Source organism: Salmo salar, chromosome ssa17 (genome assembly GCF_905237065.1).
Source record: "Salmo salar chromosome ssa17, Ssal_v3.1, whole genome shotgun sequence".
Lineage (NCBI taxonomy): Eukaryota > Metazoa > Chordata > Actinopteri > Salmoniformes > Salmonidae > Salmo > Salmo salar.
In genome coordinates this window covers 51,825,272-51,846,676 of record NC_059458.1, presented here as the reverse complement: position 1 = coordinate 51,846,676, position 21,405 = coordinate 51,825,272, and the positions used below count along the sequence as shown (strand labels likewise).

Below are 21,405 nucleotides of genomic sequence, written 5' to 3'. Positions count from 1 at the left end.
GCAAGATGCAATAGATGGTATAAAATACAGTATAAACATATGAGATGAGTAATGCAAGATATGTAAACGTTATTAAAGTGGCATTATTAAAGTGACTAGTGATCCATTTATTAAAGTGGCCAATGATTTCAAGTCTGTATGCAGGCAGCAGCCTCTGTGCTAATGATGGTTGTTTAACAGTCTGATGCCCTTGAGATAAAAGCTGTTTTCAGTCTCTCGGTCCCAGCTTTGGTGCACCTATACTGAGCTTGCCTTCTGGATGGTAGCGGGGTGAACAGACAGTGGCTTTTGGTCCAGATAGCAGCAGATACATGGGCTACACATACTAAGACAGAGGGGCGCGGTTTCCCTCGCTCTGATGATTTCTCCAGTGTGATTCAGCCACTTATGAATTGACGAAAAACTATGAAAATACAGAGACGAAAGATATTTAAAAAAAATGTATAAGTCAAATATTTGGGGAAGACTAGCTTCCCTTGGCGTCCATAAATCCACAACACTGATTTTAATTGAAAACAATCACAGTAAGGTACTAAATTATTCAGCAGACATTTTTTGATAGCGATATAAACAGCTTCATTGGACCTTTTAAAAATATCCCACTAGTGACCATGGTTGACTTATTTTAAGAAATGCCATTGGTCGGTGGATATGAAGTCTAAGATCTTTGACAGCCTGATGGGAACATTGTTACAGGAAATAATCACTCATCTGGTGGAGGTTAGCATAGGGCTAACGTGTGCCAGGTTATCTGATGGGACCAGCTACAATGTAGCGTTCTATCACGTGCAAGTTAATCAAATACTTAAATAGGCTAATGTGCATTTTGAGACGGAGAAACTTTCAATTTAAACTGTTTAATGTTCGCAAGTATGGCCCCAATTAAGTTTATCATCACTCTGGAACAATGTCTGTGTGTGTGTGTTTGTGTGTGTGCACCCGCGCTCTCGTGTTTGTTTTATTGCATGGCTTTTTAGTGACTTTTGAATTTAGAGCGAGACTGTATTAGCTCATGGAGGAGCTGGTAGCTGTTAGTCAGGTGAGCTGTTAAGCACTAAATCTGTGCAAACAGATCGGCCCTGCTCTCTGTCAAAGCCAAATCCTCTATATGGCCTGGCCTTCGGCCTACACACATACCATAACCACACACTATAGTAACCCTCTGTAACAGTACCACAATTGGTCAGATAACAATTTTCAATTGATGTACAGTGAAGGGAATATAGGCAATACACTGGTCTTATGTCAGCATTGAACTTCCCTATTTCCTATTCCCCTTTGAACCTGAATCAGAGGTAGAAATGGAAGGGTCAAAGGGTTGAGCGGTAAAGAGCAAAACAATCCAGATGACAAACAGACCCTCCACACAATCCCTCTCTCCTTCCATCCCTCCTTCTCCCTCCACACTCTCTCCTTCCATCCCTCCACACTCTCTCCTTCCATCCCTCCACACTATCCCTCTCTCCTTCCATCCCTCCACACTATCCCTCTCTCCTTCCATCCCTCCTTCTCACTCCACACTCTCTCCTTCCATCCCTCCACACTCTCTCCTTCCATCCCTCCACACTATCCCTCTCTCTCCTTCCATATTGCAAAAAGGAATCAGTTCTGGCTTTCTGATCATAATGAATAAGATAACATGGACAGGGACATCCTTGTCCAAGATCAACAGTCCTACTCAGATGTTGGAATACAGGCCCAGGACTCATCCGTTGCCCACCACTACACGTGCTATGTGCATTCATCATCCTCGTGTGATATATTGAAGAACTGCAAAAGAATGACCAAATAGCTCTCTCATGCGCTCAATAACAGATATTGTTCATATTCTTCTTCTGATTTATTATAAACATCATAGACAACACATTTCCTAATGAATCAAAAAATAGAATCAATCATCTGTGTACTATGGCAGTTAGGTTTCAGGCACAGGTGTTAACACTATTGGCAGGTTGAAACTCATGCAGTTCAGTGAATGAGAGACTCCGACCCATTACTGTGGACACTCATCAGCCCTCAATTTATGTTGTACAGCTGTGTCCACTGGTCTGATGACTGTCTTTTCACACATATTAATCCTTAAGAGTATATTGATGCACCCGTGCGTCAATCTAAGTAACATAATAATAATCTCCACCAAAATCCTGTCAGTTTAAGATTAAATATGTTATTTTTTTTTTTCATAGGCTGTGTCTCAATCCACCGCACCCGCCTATGTCGACATTGTCACGGGTGTCGTTGGGTAGAGAGGACCAAGGCACAGTGGGTTGCATGTGAATCATTATATTTTATTAACTAAATGTGAACACCGAAGAACAAGACAGACCGACAGTTTCACAGGCTAATACTCACAGCAGTGCGAAATACAACTACCCACAAAACCCCAGGTGAAAACAAGCTCCTTATATATGACTCTCAATCAGGAACAACGAAGTACAGCTGTTCCTGATCGAGAGCCACACAGACAACAAAGAAATACACAAACCAGAAAACCGTAGAATACCAATAACTAGAACATACACCCAAAACCCTGGAACACATAAATAAAACACCCCTCTACAATACACACAACCCCCGGACCACATAAAACAAATACCCTCTGCCACGTCCTGACCAAACTACAATAACAAATACTCCCTCTACTGGTCAGGACGTGACAGACATTCCACATCTGAGGCGTTTGTCAGGCCGAGACATCTCGAAAATTGGTCTTCTCACAAAAAAATCGTATTCCTTATGATACATTTTTGGACTGTCTTTTTTGCCATTTATGAATGTGTTATTCAATGCGTTTCTATGGGTTATAGTAGTAAAGGCCAAACTCAATATTTTAAGTAATACATTTTTTAAATAATACCTAAAACCAGATGTACACTACACAACTTTCCAAATCCTAACATCGCTGAGCCTCTCACATTAAACAACCATCTTTCCTGACGTTTTTTTGTCTTGACAATGTAGTGGTGCGCACACTAAACGACATGGCAAAGACAGGGGTCACTCACTACAAGATTCTTCACTTGGTCGTTAGGATTCTCAATACCACGCTGTCTCGCGAAAATAATTATGTGATTAGATTGTTAACATAGCTACAACGAGCTGTGGCTCAAAGCAGCCTCAAACGTTTTCAGTCAGACACTCACGCTTGCCATACTGACTCGAAATATCTAGCAAACATTTTGAATTGAATAACATTGCTTGTGAACTTCAGAGTTGCACCGATTTGACACTTTGGTTAAAGGCAAGTAAAAACTCATACTAGGAGTAGTTGTTGTAGTAGTAGTAGTAGTAGTAGTAGCTCACATTCTGGGTTATGAGAAATATCATCATCTCACTGGCACTGCAGATTGTGCCGATAAAATCAAACATTGATTGCCCTCAGATTGCGTATCTGACCTGCTCACATTAAATGAGCGTTGTGACGGCCAAACGCCTCGAGTAGGCAACGACAATTTCAAAAACTTGTCTGGGACAGCTAAATCGGGGCCAAAATCGTGTAACATACACCTGGCTTAAAGGAGTCGTACAATTCTAAATCAAATAGTTAAATTATCTATGGTATGACCAAAACAATTCCATGTTAGCTTAGTAGAACCCTCCCATCTCCCCCCCCCAAAGACTTAGACTTGATCATATTTTAAGTGTTAATGTATTTTAACAGTTATAGCTTAGTGAATCATACTAGGTCCTTGATGCTCCTCGGGTGTGACATCACAGCTTGGCCTTAGGGACAGAGTCAGGGCTGGGGTACAGGTGTTGCCGTAGGAAGCTAAGGCTCTTTTCCCAACAGTCTTCCTGAGCATCGGCATGCGGCTTGGGGTACCCTCCCCACAACATGATCACTACAACACACAATCATTAGTTACATTGGGAGTAAAGAATTGGTTATACATATATCTTAGTTCAGGTGTGTATACTATAGGTGTGAGCTTTGTGTGTGTACAGAACCTTTCTGTTGTGTTTGAGGCACTATGAAGTTGCTGGCTCTGAAGTGGGGTGTGTAGGGCGGCTCAATGAGGTGTCCAGCATCAGGGTATTGTAGAATGGTCAGTAGGTGCTCGTTACCCGCTGCACGCATCATCTGGGTCATCTGCAGGTCAGAGGTCACATTCAGCGTCAATCTCAATTATTGATTTCATAGGAAGGTTGTAATCATGTTTGTGTGTACTCACGTCCTTGGCAGACTCCACTGTGGCCCAGTTCTGATCATCCTCCCCGACGACCAACATCAATGGACACTTTATCCTCCCCATCTGTCAGAAGACAGGGCAATGAGTAAACAAACCCACTGTGTGTGTGTTTGTGTGTGTGTTGACTTACATCCACTTTCTCTCCAAGGTCGGTTGGGATGGGCAGAATGATGTCTCTCCAGACCACACGGCCCTCTTCATCAAATTGGGTCTTATACCCATCCCTGGCAATAAATAATTATGTTTTTAGTCTATATTTCTTTATTCGAACTGTATGTCACAAGCTTCATAATCACGGTACCTTACACCTTCACTTTGAAGAGATTTGGGTTTATTTTTCAGCCACATCCCACTCACTCCTTCATCTTTCTAAACACTTCACCGATAGCCTTGTTGACCGGGTTGACGTGACTCCCACTGATACACACACAGCATCTGGGCTGGAATAAACAGGATTTATTGTTACACACTGAACAAACTCATAAGCTTATACACATGGTCAGTGTTGGGACAATAGCTTTCTGAATCTGAATTCACTCTATAAATACAAAGCTCCAAACTGGAGGAAAAAGAGGAGAGTGGGAGCGAGACTCACGCTGATGACTTTGGAGTAGGCTACCAAGGTGAGGGCGACTGACACCCCAAAGGAGAGCCCAAACAGAGCAACTCTGTCCTTCATCACCAGGGGGTGCTCCTGCACAATCCTGAACGCTTTCTACATAACAAGAGAGATAGAACTCAAGTTCAAGTGATAAGGATACAATGTAGGATCCAATGTAGCAGATGCAATGTGATGTAATATAATGTGAAGTGATGTAATATAACAGTGAGTCTGGGTAAATGGTCACAGCAGGACTATGCCCTCTCAGGGCCATTTCTGAACATTAAGACATGCACAACCTTGTAGGCACACACACAGTATGAGAATCACCTCAAAGTAGGTTTTAAAGTCGATGTCTGAGGTTCTGTTCTTGTCATGGGAAAGGTACTCTAGCGCCATGGAAACAAAACCCTGTGACGCCAGGAGGCAGGAGCGGTACTCCACCAGCCCCCCACCCCCTCCCCACATATCCAACACCCCAGGGAAGGGTCCAGGACCTGGGGGTAAAAAGAGGGTCCCTCGGACTCCATGTTCCCTGATGTCAATTCTGCACACACCCGGTGCCATGTACCATCGTTCTGTGAAAACGGTCGCTAGGGGAGACTGCTTGCTGAAGCCCTCAGTCATGTGCCCACTGTACACAGAGATGTGTACCACCATAGGAGTGAGGACATCCATCTTTCTCAACCTGAGAGACAGAGAGAGTTTATTTGACTTGTCCAGCCGGGCCTGGTCACCCTAAATTATCTGGTTATCCTATGTAGAATTGAACCCAAATATTGAATTGCATTGGTGTGTTACCTGAGGCCTGTCCGACTGCCTGGAACAGGCTGCATACTCCACAGGAGACCCATGGGCTCTGCTCCTTCATATGTTCCTCCAAGACTGGCATCCTTAGCAACTACATCAACAACAAAAAAGAGAAAGAGGCTTGGGTTTCTGTATTTATTGTAATCAGAGCTTGTTTTTTCAGAGTTGTCAGTTGTCTGTTGACTGGGGCTCCCCAGTGGAGCAGCAGTCTAAGGCACTGCATCTCAGTGCTAGAGGCATCACTACAGACACTCTGGTTCAATTCCAGGCTACATCACAACCAGCTGTGATTGGAATCCCATAGGGCAGTGCACAATTGGCCCAGTGCCGTCAGGGTTTTGTCGGTGTAGGCCGTCATTGTAAACAAGAACTTATTTAACTAGGCAAGTCAGTAAAGAACAAAGAATATATATATATTTTTTTTAAATTCTAAAACACACTGAATGGTGCTTTCAAAACAACTGGGAACTCTGAAAAAAAATTAATTAATCAATTAATGATGTTAGTGAACTTCAGGTATTTTTTTATTTATTTTTTATTTCACCAGGTAGGCAAGTTGAGAACAAGTTCTCATTTACAATTGCGACCTGGCCAAGATAAAGCAAAGCAGTTCGACAACATACAACAACAGAGTTACACATGGAGTAAAAACAAAATAAGTCTATATACAATGTGAGCAAATGAGGTGAGATAAGAGAGGTAAAGGCAAAAAAGGCCATGGTGGCAAAGTAAATACAATATAGCAATTAAAACACTGGAATGGTAGATTTGTAGTAGAAGAAAGTGCAAAGTAGAAATAAATAATGGGGTGCAAAGGATCGAAAGTAAATAAAATAAATAAATACAGTAGGGGAAGAGGTAGTTGTTATGAGGTAGTTGTTAGGTATGAAAGTCAGAGCTTTAGAAAGAGGCCGAGTTCCTAACTTGGAATTCCAAGTTGATTGACAGTTTAAAACGGTTTGTCCTAGTCGGAGCTCATCCCACTTGCCTTGAACACGCTGAAATCGAATATTTCCAAAATCAAAGTTCCCAGGTGTTTTTAACTTGGTATTCATTTGCTTGAGCGTGTTCCAGTTGAACACTTTTGTCAAGATGTTGATCAACTTTGGTCACGCCTTTCAAAGTGTGTTGCATTTGAACAATTATACTACTTGCGACCACAGCATGACTGTAACTGACAATTAACCTGTCAGTCTATGTCGTTGTTTTTTGTTTGAATTGTTTACGTGTTCGCTATGCGGGGGAAATTGTAAACCATGCGGAACTACGTGGCTAAGAACTGTTCTAACGGGAGTATTATCTTAGCAACCGACATTTTTGGGGTGAGGCAATCCCACACTGTGTTCGGGGGTAGTTCGTAACGGTTGAAGCGTGTATGTTAGGATGGTAACGTTATAATAATTAAGAATGAAGCTTGAATTCATGCCAGGAATAAGAATTGTGAAGTTTGGGATTTCCTCCCTTCTATAATAAGCAGCCAACGAGGTATTTTTCCTTTGTTTATGTGTTTAATCTGATACTGTTATCTCTGGCTAAACTGTTTTTATGTATGTAAGCACTTCAGAGTTGTATCAAGCTAATAAGTCACTCGTAAGACAAGAGGGTTGTAAGAGTGTGCTTAACTGTATATTCATTTACTTTATAGTTCTCACGGAAGGTGATAATTATGACAAACTACAGAATAAAACCACCAGTTAAAATCAAGGCACTGTCGTGCTCGTGGTTATGGAGGGAGTTACAATGACCTTTACAACAGCCATATTGGTTTTAATAACATCTCATTTGCTATCCTTTACTCAAGGTTTGCTGTGTTGTACAGTGATATTATACTAACTTGATAGCAATAGAGGGCAAACTAGCAGGCAAAAACATTGGCCAGCCGCCAGCATCTCATGGTTCAGCGCATGCTGATCTTATTGGCGACCACCGGGACAACGTGTAATTGAATTAAACAAGAGTATATATGGGATTTCATACAGAAGTTAGGCCAAGGCTACATCCAAGAACACGGTCTGTAAGCCCGGTCGGCGGTCACAAACCTTACCCGTCACCGTGCCTTGGCCGTCGCTGGTGTAATGGCCGAACGCCTCCCAAAGGTCCTTATCCTCAGAGCGATGAAGGGAATGTAGCGTCACTGAGAGCGCTGGAGGTAAATTCCTCACAACTACCTGGATCTTCTCATCCACGAGCCCCCGTGTTGGCTGCACTGACAGAAGCGGGAAAGTCCCAACCATGGTGGACAAACACCTGTAGAAAAAGACAAGACAGAAACAACCGAACACTGGTAAAGATGGTGGGATTGACATCCCATTTGTCCTGGCTTTAATAACCTGTGAAAACTGGTTGGCGACAGAACAAAATTGGCTACGAGTCACATTCGCTTCAAACTTCGTGTCCACATTTACTTACACTGAGTTTGATAATGACTTACACTGAGTTTGATAATGTTTGATAATGACAACAGTCAGAGGCATGCTGACATAGGCAACCGCTTTATATAGCTAGGTGCGATTAGACAAGTTTACTCGTGCATGAAAGTACAAAGTCCGTGCTGCACTGCCCACAAAGTTACAGCAACTAGAAACCCATAGCGGTGAACTGTAGGCCTTTGCAGGATTCACCTTCATAAAGACCGCAACATTTTTCTCAAAGGACAATTACTTACTTCACCGGTTAATAATGTCAACATAGACCGTAGGCTACGTTGATGAAATCCACACAATGAAGGGGCTTATGTACTGTTTGTTAAGAGGATCTGCTTAATCAGCGTACGTCCAGGTCTCTGAATTTCGGACATTTTCAAAATAACAGTACCTCACGTAATATAAAAGTCATATCGAGTGGTTCCCATTATGAATTTGATGCTATGCAACCCAGGGCTGGAGACTTTCCTCAGCAAAGATAGTATTTTTGTCACCCTAGGATCGAAGCAAATGTAAGTGATTATAACGTCATAACGAATCATGCAAAACTTTTACAGTTGACATAAATATGTTAGTTAATGTAGCGACAAACGATTATACATATTTTTTTATTATAAAGTTAATTTACAAAAAACGCTATTTAGCAAGCTAGCTGACTAGCTTTATGGGTGTTGTGACATGAGTATGAAATTGTAATTCTGGTTGTTTCATGTTTTAGGGACTCCTGAAACAACCAGCAAACCAGGCTATCGTCTTGTGAAACAGTGGATGTAAAGAATCTAGCTAGCTAAAGCATTTACTGCAAATTGAATGTACTTTTTTGTAGGCTTGCCTTGCTGATATTTGCCATGCAATGCAGATAGATGAAATAATGTTGCTAGCTATGTTCTTGCTTATTGTACAGTGGAGGATAAAAATACCTGTATGCCTATGGATGTGTAGCTAGCTATCTAGCCGATCTGTGTATAGACCCAAACGTGGTATACATATTAGTTCAGAACCTAGCTATGAACCTCAGCTATCATAGCCAGTTGTATCAACTTGAAAACAGTCTGAATTACATTAATGAAGGCTATGGATTGAGTAGAATATAATATAACTTTGTGTCAAGGATGCAAGTTGTATGTACATGTAGTTATTACCATGCATGAGATCCCCACATTGTAGCCTGTACATTTAATATATTCACTGATCATGTACTCTACCTTGGCAAATAAAGGTGCAGTTTAGGTATGAATGTCTTTGAGATGATTTTTCAGTCAAATCCAATACCAGGAGTATCAAATTCCAGTCTTTGAATGATGCTGTGTCTGCATGTACAATTGAAGTCGGAAGACTTCGGTTGGAGTCATTAAAACTTGTTTTTCAACCACTCCACAAATTTCTTGTTAACCAACTATAGTTTTGTCAAGTCGGTTAGGACATCTACTTTGTGCATGACACAAGTAATTTTTCCAATAATTGTTTATAGACAGATTATTTCACTTATAATTCACTGTATCACAATTCCAGTGGGTCAGAAGTTTACATACACTAAGTTGACTGTCCCTTTAAACAGCTTAGAACATTCCAGAAAATGATGGCATGGCTTTAGAGGCTTCTGATAGGCTAATTGACATCATTTAAGTCAATTGGAGATGTACCTGTGGATGTTTTTCAAGGCCTACCTTCAAACTCAGTGCCTCTTTGCTTGACATCATGGGAAAATCAAAATAAATCAGCCAAGACCTCAGAAAAATAATTGTAGACCTCCACAAGTCTGGTTCATCCTTGGGAGCAATTTCCAAACGCCTGAAGGTACCACGTTCATCTGTACAAAAATAGTACGCAAGTATAAACACCATGGGACCACGCAGCCATCATTCTGCTCAGGAAGGAGATGCCTTCTGTCTCCTAGATAAGAACGTACTTTGTTGCGAAAAGTGCAAATTAATCCCAGAACAACAGCAAAGGACCTTTGTGAAGATGCTGGAGGAGACGGGTACAAACGTATCTATATCCACAGTAAAACAAGTCCTATATCGACATAACCTGAAAGGCTGCTCAACAAGAAAGAAGCCATTGCTCCAAAACCGCCATAAAAAAGCCAGATTACGGTTTGCAACTGCACATGGGGACAAAGATTGGACTTTTTGGAGAAATGTCCTCTGGTGTGATGAACCAAAAATAGAACTGTTTGGCCATATTGACCATCATTATGTTTGGAGGACAAAGGTTGAGGCTTGCAAGCCGAAGAATCCCATCCCAACCGTGAAGCACGGGGCTGGCAGCATCATGTTGTGGGTGTGCTTTTCTGCAGGAGGGACTGGTGCACTTCACAAACTAGATGACATCATGAGGATGGAAAATTATGTGGATATATTGAAGCAACATCTCAAGACATCAGTCAGGAAGTTAAAGCTTGGTCGCAAATGGGTCTTCCAAATGGACAATGACCCCAAGCATACTTCCAAAGTTGTGGCAAAATGGCTTAAGGACAACAAAGTCAAGGTATTGGAGTGGCCATCACAAAGCCCTGACATCAATCCCATAGAAAATTTGAGGGCAGAACTGAGAAAACATGTGCGAGCAAGGAGGCCTACAAACCTGACAAACCTACAAACCACCTGCTCTGTCAGGAGGAATGGGCCAAAAATTCACCCAACTTATTGTGGGAAGCTTGTGGAAGGCTACCCGAAACGTTTGACCCAAGTTACACAATTTAAAAGCAATGCTACCAAATACTAATTGAGTGAATGTAAACTTCTGACCCACTGGGAATGTGATGAAAGAAATAAAAGCTGAAAGAAATAATTCTCTACTATTATTCTGACATTTCACATTCTGAAATAAAATGGTGATCCTAACTGACCTAAGACAGGGAATTTGTATTAGGATTAAATGTCAGGAATTGTGAAAAACTGAGTTTAAATGTTTTTGTCCAAGGTGTATGTAAACTTCCGACTTCAACTGTATGTGTTACAATTATACACTTTAAAAGTGTTCACCAAGCTTGGTCCTGGGACATCAATGGTTACACATTGTAACTAATAGACTAGAAACAGGATTTAACTAGTTAAAGGCTGGTTTGTAATTCATTTTTAGAGAAAAAGAACTTAAAAACAGTACTCTACACTTCCTATGCATCATGTAAATACTCTAAAACCAGTTCATCTCAATATCCAATGTCCTTGAATTGAATTTATTTTGGGCAACATACATATACAACAAAATGCACAATGTGGACCCAGAGGATATCACTTGAAAGTATGAATTAAAACACTTATTTCCAAAGTGGTCCTCGATGGTAAAAACAATAACACATGGTTAAAAGACAAGCCAAAATTACAAACAACCATAAATTCATTAATTTATATTGACATCCTAAAAAGTGGCACTATTCGCTGCACTTCTCCCTAACCTTAAATCAACCATATTAATTTCACATTTAAACAATCTATTAATTGTACATCATACCGATCCTTCAAATAAATAAACCTGACAGGCAGAAGGGGCACAAGGGGCAATGGAGTGGTTTCCCTTACTTAGACAACCTTGCCAAATGAAAAACTTTGCCTGCTTTTTAAAGCTATTTTTACTTTTTATTTGCTTGATCTCCAAGGGAAGGCTATTCCACAGAAAAATGCCTGGCAAGGAAATACGTGCTGTGTTGGTTATAGACCTGTAACGGCTGTCTGGAAGAGGGAACCAAGGTGCAGCAGAGGATGTGTTCATCATTAGAATTTTAATTCAAATAAACAAGAGAACACTACAAAATGAACAAAAACGACAGCAAACAGTCCTGTTAGGAAAATACTCAAAACAGAAACAATTACCCACAAAACCCAAAGGAAAAACATGCTCCTTATGTGTGACTCCCAATCAGCAGCAACGAGCTTCAGCTGTGCCTGATTGGGAGCCACACACATGGCCCAAAACAAAGAAATACCAAAACATAGAAAAAGGAACATAGAACGCCCACCCAATGTAACACCCTGGCCTAACCAAAATAAAGAACAAAAAACCCCTCTCTATGGCCAGGGCGTTACAAGACCATATCAATGTGATTTTTCATGTAACCTGGGGCGCAGTCATTTAAGATGTCAAACATATGATTAAGTTTAAGTTGCTCCACTCTGGACTCCAAAGGTAACAAGCAAACCTCCCAGAACTCCTATGTGGGTCCTAGGGGGGACATTCAGCATACACCTGATAACATTATTTTGCATGACCTGCGTTCTCTTTTTCAGCTTTTTTGATAGCCCACTATACTAAGCAGAGCAGGCATCATCAAAATGACACTGAATCAAGGTTGAGACAAGCCGTTTATTAACTTTAATGATAAAATATCTAGTGTAACGATATAAAAATGTCAATTTGTTTGCCATTTTAAAAATAATTTTAGCAGCAATCAGGTCTCCAGAAAGGGATTGATCTAGGGACACACCAAGATAAGTTACACTTGTTTTAGATTCAATCTCCTTGCCTGCACAGTTTACTGTTATCTTGTCAGCCCTAAGCAATCTATGTTCTGTTCCAAGACCTAAACCAATTCACTGCTACATAATTTAGACCCATGCATTTCAGTTTCATCAGGATAATATCGTGGTCTACAGTGTCAAAAGCTTTCTGCAAGTCCAATATGACCATACCTGTATTGTTCCCCTTCTCACTTTCCTGCTTAATGTGTTCAAAAAGGTGGATAAGGCAAGTAACAGTGGAATGAGCTGTTCTATAACTAGATTGTAGTTCATAAAGAAGTTTGTGCTCAAGAAGGTAATGTATCCCTCAAGTTGATTAAAAACAAATCTCTCAACAACTGTGGATAAGGTGCTGTGGATTGACACAGGCCCGTACCTTCCTACATTTGTTTTAATGCTCTTCTTGTGGAGTGGAACCACCTGGGCTGTTTTGAGATCCTTGGGAAATGTACCACTACTAATAGAAAGGTCTACAATATGTTTCATCATTTTAGCAGTGACGCAAGCACTATCCTTATGAATCTCGCAGGAAGGTTATCCAGCCCAGTTGCTTTGTTTGTGCTCATTAAGCATAGTAGTGTCACGTCCTGACCATAGAGAGCTCGTATTTTTCTATGGTAGAGTAGGTCAGGGTGTGACTGGGGGGGTTGTCTAGTTTATTTATTTCTGTTTGGTTCTAATTTCTTTTTTCTATGTTGGGGTTTTTGTCGAGTTAAAATGTTATATGTTGTGTTCTAGGTTCTTTTTTTCTAGGTTGGGGTTTTCGTATGATTCCCAATTAGAGGCAGCTGGTCATCGTTGTCTTTAATTGGGGATCATATTTAAGTTGTTGTTTTTCCCACTAGTGTTTGTGGGAGATTATTTCGAGTTTATGCATGTAGCACCTCTTCGTCACAGTTTGTTGTTTTTGGTTATAGTTTATTGTCTGTCTTGCATAGTTTCACATATAAATAAAGATGTGGAACGATACGCACGCTGCACCTTGGTCTCTTTCATACGACAACCGTGACAAGTAGATTGGTAACGTTGCCCTCTGTTACCATTCACAGCTCAAACAAATAATTTGTGATACCTTTGCTATGGTAAAAGTTGTTAATGAAAGACTAGCCAGTGTCCAGAGCAGTTAGGTAACTTATTAACTAGAGATGAGGTTATAGTGGTAAATAATTTGCAACCTTTGCCTTGTCATAACATAAAACATCATCAATATCCAGGCCAATACTACAGGATTTTACCTTATGGGGAGTTTTCAAACCAATGTCCTTTAAAGTTTTCCACAGTTTACGAGGCTGATGTAAGTTGTCATTAACGACGTCTATATAATGTCATTATAACGCATTGATCTGATAAACACAGGATATGTGTAGTATTTCATCAAATGAGAGACTTAATTTCAACCAGTAGAGAATGTGAAACGCTTTATTGCAAGAAGTTCATTATCCAAGTGTTATAAATACATGCATTATACATATTATAAATAGAAGTTCAATCTGTACCTCAATACACATTTTTTGGGGGCATTATAAAAACAGAGGAAGAAAGAGGAGGTGGCGAGAGAGGTGTAAAAGACAGAAAGGGAAAGAGGTAAGAACATAGGAGCAGGGAAGGCAGCATATGACTAATGAATCAGTGTTACCCATAAATTCTCTCAGTTCATACAATTACATAAGTGTCTCTAGTAGAGGTCGACCGATTATGATTTTTCAAAGCAGATAACGATTATTGGAGGACCAAAAAAAGCCAATACCGATTAATCGGCCGATATTTATTTGTAATAATGACAATGACAACAATACTGAATGAACACTTATTTTAACTTAATATAATACACCAATAAAATCAATTTAGCCTCAAATAAATAATGAAACATGTTCAATTAATCACTAATACATGTATGTTTTGTTCGATAAAGTTCATATTAATATCCAAAAATCTCAGTTTACATTGGCGCGTTATGTTCAGTAATGTTTTGCCTCCAAAATCCTTTGATTTTGCAGAGAGCCTTATCAATTTACAGAAATACTCCTAAAAGTTGATACAAGATAGGTGTTTTACAAAGAATTAAAGATACACTTCTCCTTCATGCAACCACTGTGTCAGATTTCAAAAAAGCTTTACGGCAAAAGCACACCATGCAATAATCTGAGTACAGCGCTCAGGCACCAAAACAAGCCATACAGATACCCGTTATGGAGTCAACAAAAGTCAGAAATAGCATTATAAATATTCACTTACCTTTGATCTTCATCGGAATGCACTCCCAGGAATCCCAGTTCCACAATAAATGTTTGTTTTGTTCGATAAAGTTCATATTTATGTCCAAATACCTCCCTTTTGTTCGCGCGTTCAGTCCAAATGCAAAATGCGCGAGCACTAAGTTCAGACATTTACATTACATTTACATTTAAGTCATTTAGCAGACGCTCTTATCCAGAGCGACTTACAAATTGGTGCATTCACCTTATAATATCCAGTGGAACAACCACTTTACAATAGTGCATCTAAATCTTTTAAGGGGGGGGGGGTTGGAAGGATTACTTTATCCTATCCCAGGTATTCCTTAAAGAGGTGGGGTTTCAGGTGTCTCCGGAAGGTGGTGATTGACTCCGCTGTCCTGGCGTCGTGAGGGAGCTTGTTCCACCATTGGGGTGCCAGAGCAGTGAACAGTTTTGACTGAGCTGAGCGGGAACTGTGCTTCCTCAGAGGTAGGGAGGCGAGCAGGCCAGAGGTGGATGAACGGAGTGCCCTTGTTTGGGTGTAGGGCCTGATCAGAGCCTGAAGGTACGGAGGTGCCGTTCCCCTCACAGCTCCGTAGGCAAGCACCATGGTCTTGTAGCGGATGCGAGCTTCGACTGGAAGCCAGTGGAGAGAGCGGAGGAGCGGGGTGACGTGAGAGAACTTGGGAAGGTTGAACACCAGACGGGCTGCGGCGTTCTGGATGAGTTGTAGGGGTTTAATGGCACAGGCAGGGAGCCCAGCCAACAGCGAGTTGCAATAATCCAGACGGGAGATGACAAGTGCCTGGATTAGGACCTGCGCCGCTTCCTGTGTGAGGCAGGGTCGTACTCTGCGAATGTTGTAGAGCATGAACCTACAGGATCGGGTCACCGCCTTGATGTTGGTGGAGAACGACAGGGTGTTGTCCAGGGTCACGCCAAGGCTCTTAGCACTCTGGGAGGAGGACACAAGGGAGTTGTCAACCGTGATGGCGAGAAAATGGAACGGGCAGTCCTTCCCCGGGAGGAAGAGCAGCTCCGTCTTGCCGAGGTTCAGCTTGAGGTGGTGATCCGTCATCCACACTGATATGTCTGCCAGACATGCAGAGATGCGATTCGCCACCTGGTTGTCAGAAGGGGGAAAGGAGAAGATTAATTGTGTGTCATCTGCATAGCAATGATATGAGAGACCATGTGAGGATATGACAGAGCCAAGTGACTTGGTGTATAGCGAGAATAGGAGTGGGCCAAGAACAGAGCCCTGGGGGACACCAGTGGTGAGAGCACGTGGTGCGGAGACAGATTCTCGCCACGCCACCTGGTAGGAGCGACCTGTCAGGTAGGACGCAATCCAATCGTGGGCCGCGCCGGAGATGCCCAGCTCGGAGAGGGTGGAGAGGAGGATCTGATGGTTCACGGTATCAAAGGCAGCAGATAGGTCTAGAAGGATGAGAGCAGAGGAGAGAGAGTTAGCTTTAGCAGTGCGGAGAGCCTCCGTGACACAGAGAAGAGCAGTCTCAGTTGAATGCCCAGTCTTGAAACCTGACTGATTAGGATCAAGAAGGTCATTCTGAGAGAGATAGCAAGAGAGCTGGCCAAGGACGGCACGTTCAAGAGTTTTGGAGAGAAAGGAAAGAAGGGATACTGGTCTGTAGTTGTTGACATCGGAGGGATCGAGTGTAGGTTTTTTCAGAAGGGGTGCAACTCTCGCTCTCTTGAAGACGGAAGGGACGTAGCCAGCGGTCAAGGATGAGTTGATGAGCGAGGTGAGGTAGGGGAGAAGGTCTCCGGAAATGGTCTGGAGAAGAGAGGAGGGGATAGGGTCAAGTGGGCAGGTTGTTGGGCGGCCTGCCGTCACAAGACGCGAGATTTCATCTGGAGAGAGAGGGGAGAAAGAGGTCAAAGCACAGGGTAGGGCAGTGTGAGCAGGACCAGCAGTGTCGTTTGACTTAGCAAACGAGGATCGGATGTCGTCAACCTTCTTTTCAAAATGGTTGACGAAGTCATCCGCAGAGAGGGAGGGGGGGGAGGATTCAGGAGGGAGGAGAAGGTAGCAAAGAGCTTCCTAGGGTTAGAGGCAGATGCTTGGAGTTTAGAGTGGTAGAAAGTGGCTTTAGCAGCAGAGACAGAAGAGGAAAATGTAGAGAGGAGGGAGTGAAAGGATGCCAGGTCCGCAGGGGAGGCGAGTTTTCCTCCATTTCCGCTCGGCTGCCCGGAGCCCTGTTCTGTGAGCTCGCAGTGAGTCGTCGAGCCACGGAGCAGGAGGGGAGGACCGAGCCGGCCTGGAGGATAGGGGACAGAGGAAATCAAAGGATGCAGAGAGGGAGGAGAGGAGGGTTGAGGAGGCAGAATCAGGAGATAGGTTGGAGAAGGTTTGAGCAGAGGGAAGAGATGATAGGATGGAAGAGGAGAGAGTAGCGGGAGAGAGAGAGCGAAGGTTGGGACGGCGCAATACCATCCGAGTAGGGGCAGAGTGAGAAGTGTTGGATGAGAGCGAGAGGGAAAAGGATACAAGGTAGTGGTCGGAGACTTGGAGGGGAGTTGCAATGAGATTAGTGGAAGAACAGCATCTAGTAAAGATGAGGTCAAGCGTATTGCCTGCCTTGTGAGTAGGGGGGGAAGGTGAGAGGGTGAGGTCGAAAGAGGAGAGGAGTGGAAAGAAGGAGGCAGAGAGGAATGAGTCGAAGGTAGACGTGGGGAGGTTAAAGTCACCCAGAACTGTGAGAGGTGAGCCATCCTCAGGAAAGGAACTTATCAAGGCGTCAAGCTCATTGATGAACTCTCCAAGGCAACCTGGAGGGCGATAAATGATAAGGATGTTAAGCTTGAAAGGGCTGGTAACTGTGACAGCATGGAATTCAAATGAGGAGATAGACAGATGGGTCAGGGGAGAAAGAGAGAATGTCCACTTGGGAGAGATGAGGATTCCAGTGCCACCACCCCGCTGGCTCGATGCTCTAGGGGTATGCGAGAACACGTAGTCAGACGAGGAGAGAGCAGTAGGAGTAGCAGTGTTATCTGTGGTAATCCATGTTTCCGTCAGCGCCAGGAAGTCTAGGGACTGGAGGGTAGCATAGGCTGAGATGAACTCAGCCTTGTTGGCCACAGACTGGCAGTTCCAGAGGCTGCCGGAGACCTGGAACTCCACGTGGGTCGTGCGCGCTGGGACCACCAGGTTAAAGTGGCAGCGGCCACGCGGTGTGGAGCGTTTGTATGGCCTGTGCAGAGGAGAGAGAACAGGGATAGACAGACACATAGTAGACAAGCTACAGAAGAGGCTACGCTAATGCATAGGAGATTGGAATGACAAGTGGACTACACGTCTCGAATGTTCAGGAAGTTAAGCTTACGTTGCAAAAATCTTATTGACTAAAATGATAGTACTGCTGGCTGGTGGAGTAGGCTAGCTAGCAGTGGCTGCGTTGTTGACTTTGAACGTGTAGCTGGCTAGGTAACCTCGATAGTTTCAGTACTACACCTTGTCATGATACAAAGCAACTTTGTAGCTAGCTAGCTAACATAACACTAATCAAGACGTTCCTTGTAATGTATTTAGTTTCTACAATGCTGCTCGTCGGTAATAGTTGGCTGGGTTAGGAAAAATGGCGTCGTGGGGGACGGAAATAGCTGGCTAGCTAACCTCGATGGCTGGCTAGCTAACAATTATCAAGCTATGACAAAGACAACTAAGTAGCTAGCTAGGTAACACTGCACTAGTCAAATCGTTCCGTTGTAAAGTATTAGTACAGCGCTGCTAGTCGGTAACGGTTGGCTAGCTGGCAGTGGATTAATGATGACTAGGTGTGTTGACTAAGTCTGGCGCCGCGTCGCGGCTGGCTAGCTCACCTCGATAATTACTCAAACTACACAATTATCTTAGATACAGAGACAGCAAAGACAACTATGTAGCTGGCTAACTAACACACTAACACCACACTAATCAAGTCGTTACGTTGTAATGTAATAGTTTCTGCAGTGCTGCTAGTCGGTAGAAGTTGGCTAGCTAGCAGTGATGACTAGCTAGCTAGCTAGCAGCTAGCAGCTAGCAGTGTTGACTACGTTAGGAGGACGAAGATAGCTAGCCTCGATAATTACTCAATTACTCTAAACTACACAATTATCTTTGATACAAAGACGGCTATGTAGCTAGCTAAGAAGAATTGCTCAGATCAAACAAATCAAGCCGTTGTAATGTAGTGAAGTGTAATATTACCTGTGGAGCGAAGCGTGGTGCGACTGCTCGCTCCAGATAGTGAGTGGCGACAAAAGTAAAAAAAGTTCAATTACAGTTCGTAGAAACATGTCAAACGATTTATAGAACCAATCTTTAGGATGTTTTTTATCATAAATCTTCAATATTCCAACCGGACAATTCCTATGTCGTAAGAAATGAAAAGGAACTCAGCTCGCTCTCACGGCCGTGCGCATGACTGAGCTCATGGAAATTTTCCAGACACCTGATTCCAATAGCTCTTATTCTCTTCCCATTCACAGTAGAAGCAAGATACAACGTTCTAAAGACTGTTGACATCTAGTGGAAGCCTTAGGAAGTGCAATATGACCCCATTTACACTGTATATTGGATAGGCAATCACTTGAAAAACTACAAACCTCAGATTTCCCACTTCCTGGTTGGATTTGGCTCAGGTTTTCGCCTGCCATATGAGTTCTGTTATACTCACAGACATAATTCAAACAGTTTTAGAAACTTCAGAGTGTTTTCTATCCAAATATACTAATACTATGCACATCTTAGCTTCTGGGCCGGAGTAGCGGGCAGTTTACTCTGGGCATGCTTTTCATCCGGACATCAAAATACTGCCCCCTAGCCCAAAGAGGTTAAAAGAGCCTTTGTTGTGCATAGTGTAGTCTATGGTGTTGCCAGGGAACAGCATCATCTTCAAATAAGTAGGAGGTGAAGATCTCCCGCACACTGATTGCCTCTCTTGCTGCGTTGTTAGACCCCATCCTTGAAACATCCTGCAGAGCAGCAGACTTCTCTCAACTTTGAAGTTGTTGCATGTTAGGTTAATATTTTTGTTCAGTGTTGTCACATTGGTAACAATGATTCGGGAGACAGACTCAGACAGACCGGAATGCGTAATCGTTTTTGTTAATCATACCCCAAATTATGGCACGCCATGTAAGGGCACAGGGACGAAGACCAAACAAACACGTAAAAAAAACACAGGGTTGAAACCCAAGCAAAAGAACGAGGAGTACCTCAAATAAATGACACACACGCACAATGATTAACCCACGGGACGAGACTAGTAATCATCTGGCAATCTTGGCACGAAAGCTAAAACACACAGCACAGGTACTGACACGCACCGACGGACATTGTAACAATAATCGACAGCACTATGGTGACCAAAGGGCACATATATACAAATACAATCAGTGGGAATAGGGGCAGGGGTGCGCAATGAAATTTCCAGAGGGATCCGTGACAAGTGTAGTACATTGAAAGGGGGAATCTCCTGAGGACCTACCAGTTGACCAGGAGCTCTATCCTGTCCTGGAGGCCAAACAAGTCAGTACCAACTACTACAACTTCTGTATAACATATCTGTGGTGCGTAACAGCACAATCACTGATCGGGAATTCGGTTTTACCATCATTCAGGGTAAACAATGTGAAAAACATTGCATTGCACGAAGTAACATAATAAACACCATTAAAACATTTAGGTTTGGTGCAAAATTGTTGGTAGATAACATTACCAGCCATAACGTTATAATTAGCAGTGTCCCAGCCATAACTTCCCATATAGTAGACGTCCAGCTCCTGATGCACAAGGCAAGTTGATGGACAGGAGAGCTTGCGTGTTTGAGGATAGCGGGGGATAGTAATGGACAGAGTGAGTGTGTGGGTTGGTAGGGGAGAATAAAATCTAAGAGATAAAGGTGCAGAGTCCACTGAATGTGATATCAATACATAGTCAGCCTGGTACTGTAACATGGCTGTGTATGGATTATACCTGCTCTTAATGTCACAAGCATACACCCAATCTCTCTCTGTCTCTCCCTCCCTGTTGAATATGTACTTGATATGTAAACTAAGTCTAATATAAACATCCGTTATTGAAGGAAACTCTCTGTATGTACATGTTTAGAATAACTGGTATAAGCCTAGGTTTAGGCGTGGAGCTCTTGTGACATATGAAAACATATAGTCCCATGCCAGATCGCGTTATATATTCCATATCTTTACAGCATAATGTCCTACAATCTCAGACATAATATGTACAGGTGAAATAGGTCACATTGAGATGGCAAATATAATGGCATGTATAATGGCGCCGGAGGAGATGGCTGTCTTTTTATGGTCTCCTAACCAATTGTGCTATTGTGTGTTTTTTCGCGTTATTTGTAACTTATTTTGTACATAATGTTTCTGCCACTGTCTCTTATGACTGAAAAGAGCTTCTAGATATCAGGACAAAGATTACTCACTTGGTACTGTACAAAGATTTTTTTCTCTGACAAGTCAACCCAAATCCCTGTGATTCACATGAGAAAGAGACAGAGATATAGTGGACAACTTACAATCATAGGATAACAAAATAGATTAACTACGATCACGAATATCCTAACAACCGGACATTAAAAACTGTAATATCTTATGTTTCACCGAGTAGTGGCTGAACGACGACATGAATAGCATACGGCTGACGGGGTTTACGCTGCATCGGCAACATAG

The 21,405-nt window shown here is 42.6% G+C and overlaps 1 protein-coding gene across 3 annotated transcripts in view; it reads right to left on the bottom strand.

Annotated features, from left to right (window-relative positions):
* Positions 1–1,821: 1,821 nt before the first annotated feature.
* acot5 (Acyl-coenzyme A thioesterase 5) overlaps positions 1,822–21,405 on the bottom strand; it is a 32,941-nt gene continuing 13,357 nt past the window's right edge. The window contains exons 1-10 of one of the 3 annotated variants that reach the window (XM_045698458.1): positions 8,011–8,121; positions 7,646–7,848; positions 5,593–5,692; positions 5,122–5,479; positions 4,786–4,905; positions 4,548–4,630; positions 4,321–4,414; positions 4,173–4,253; positions 3,949–4,090; positions 2,268–3,842 (exon numbers count right to left, since the gene is read on the bottom strand). In XM_045698458.1, the coding sequence (XP_045554414.1) occupies positions 3,712–3,842; positions 3,949–4,090; positions 4,173–4,253; positions 4,321–4,414; positions 4,548–4,630; positions 4,786–4,905; positions 5,122–5,479; positions 5,593–5,692; positions 7,646–7,848; positions 8,011–8,075 (1,377 nt within the window). In that variant the 5' untranslated portion in view covers positions 8,076–8,121 and the 3' untranslated portion in view covers positions 2,268–3,711. 3 annotated transcript variants of the gene reach the window in all.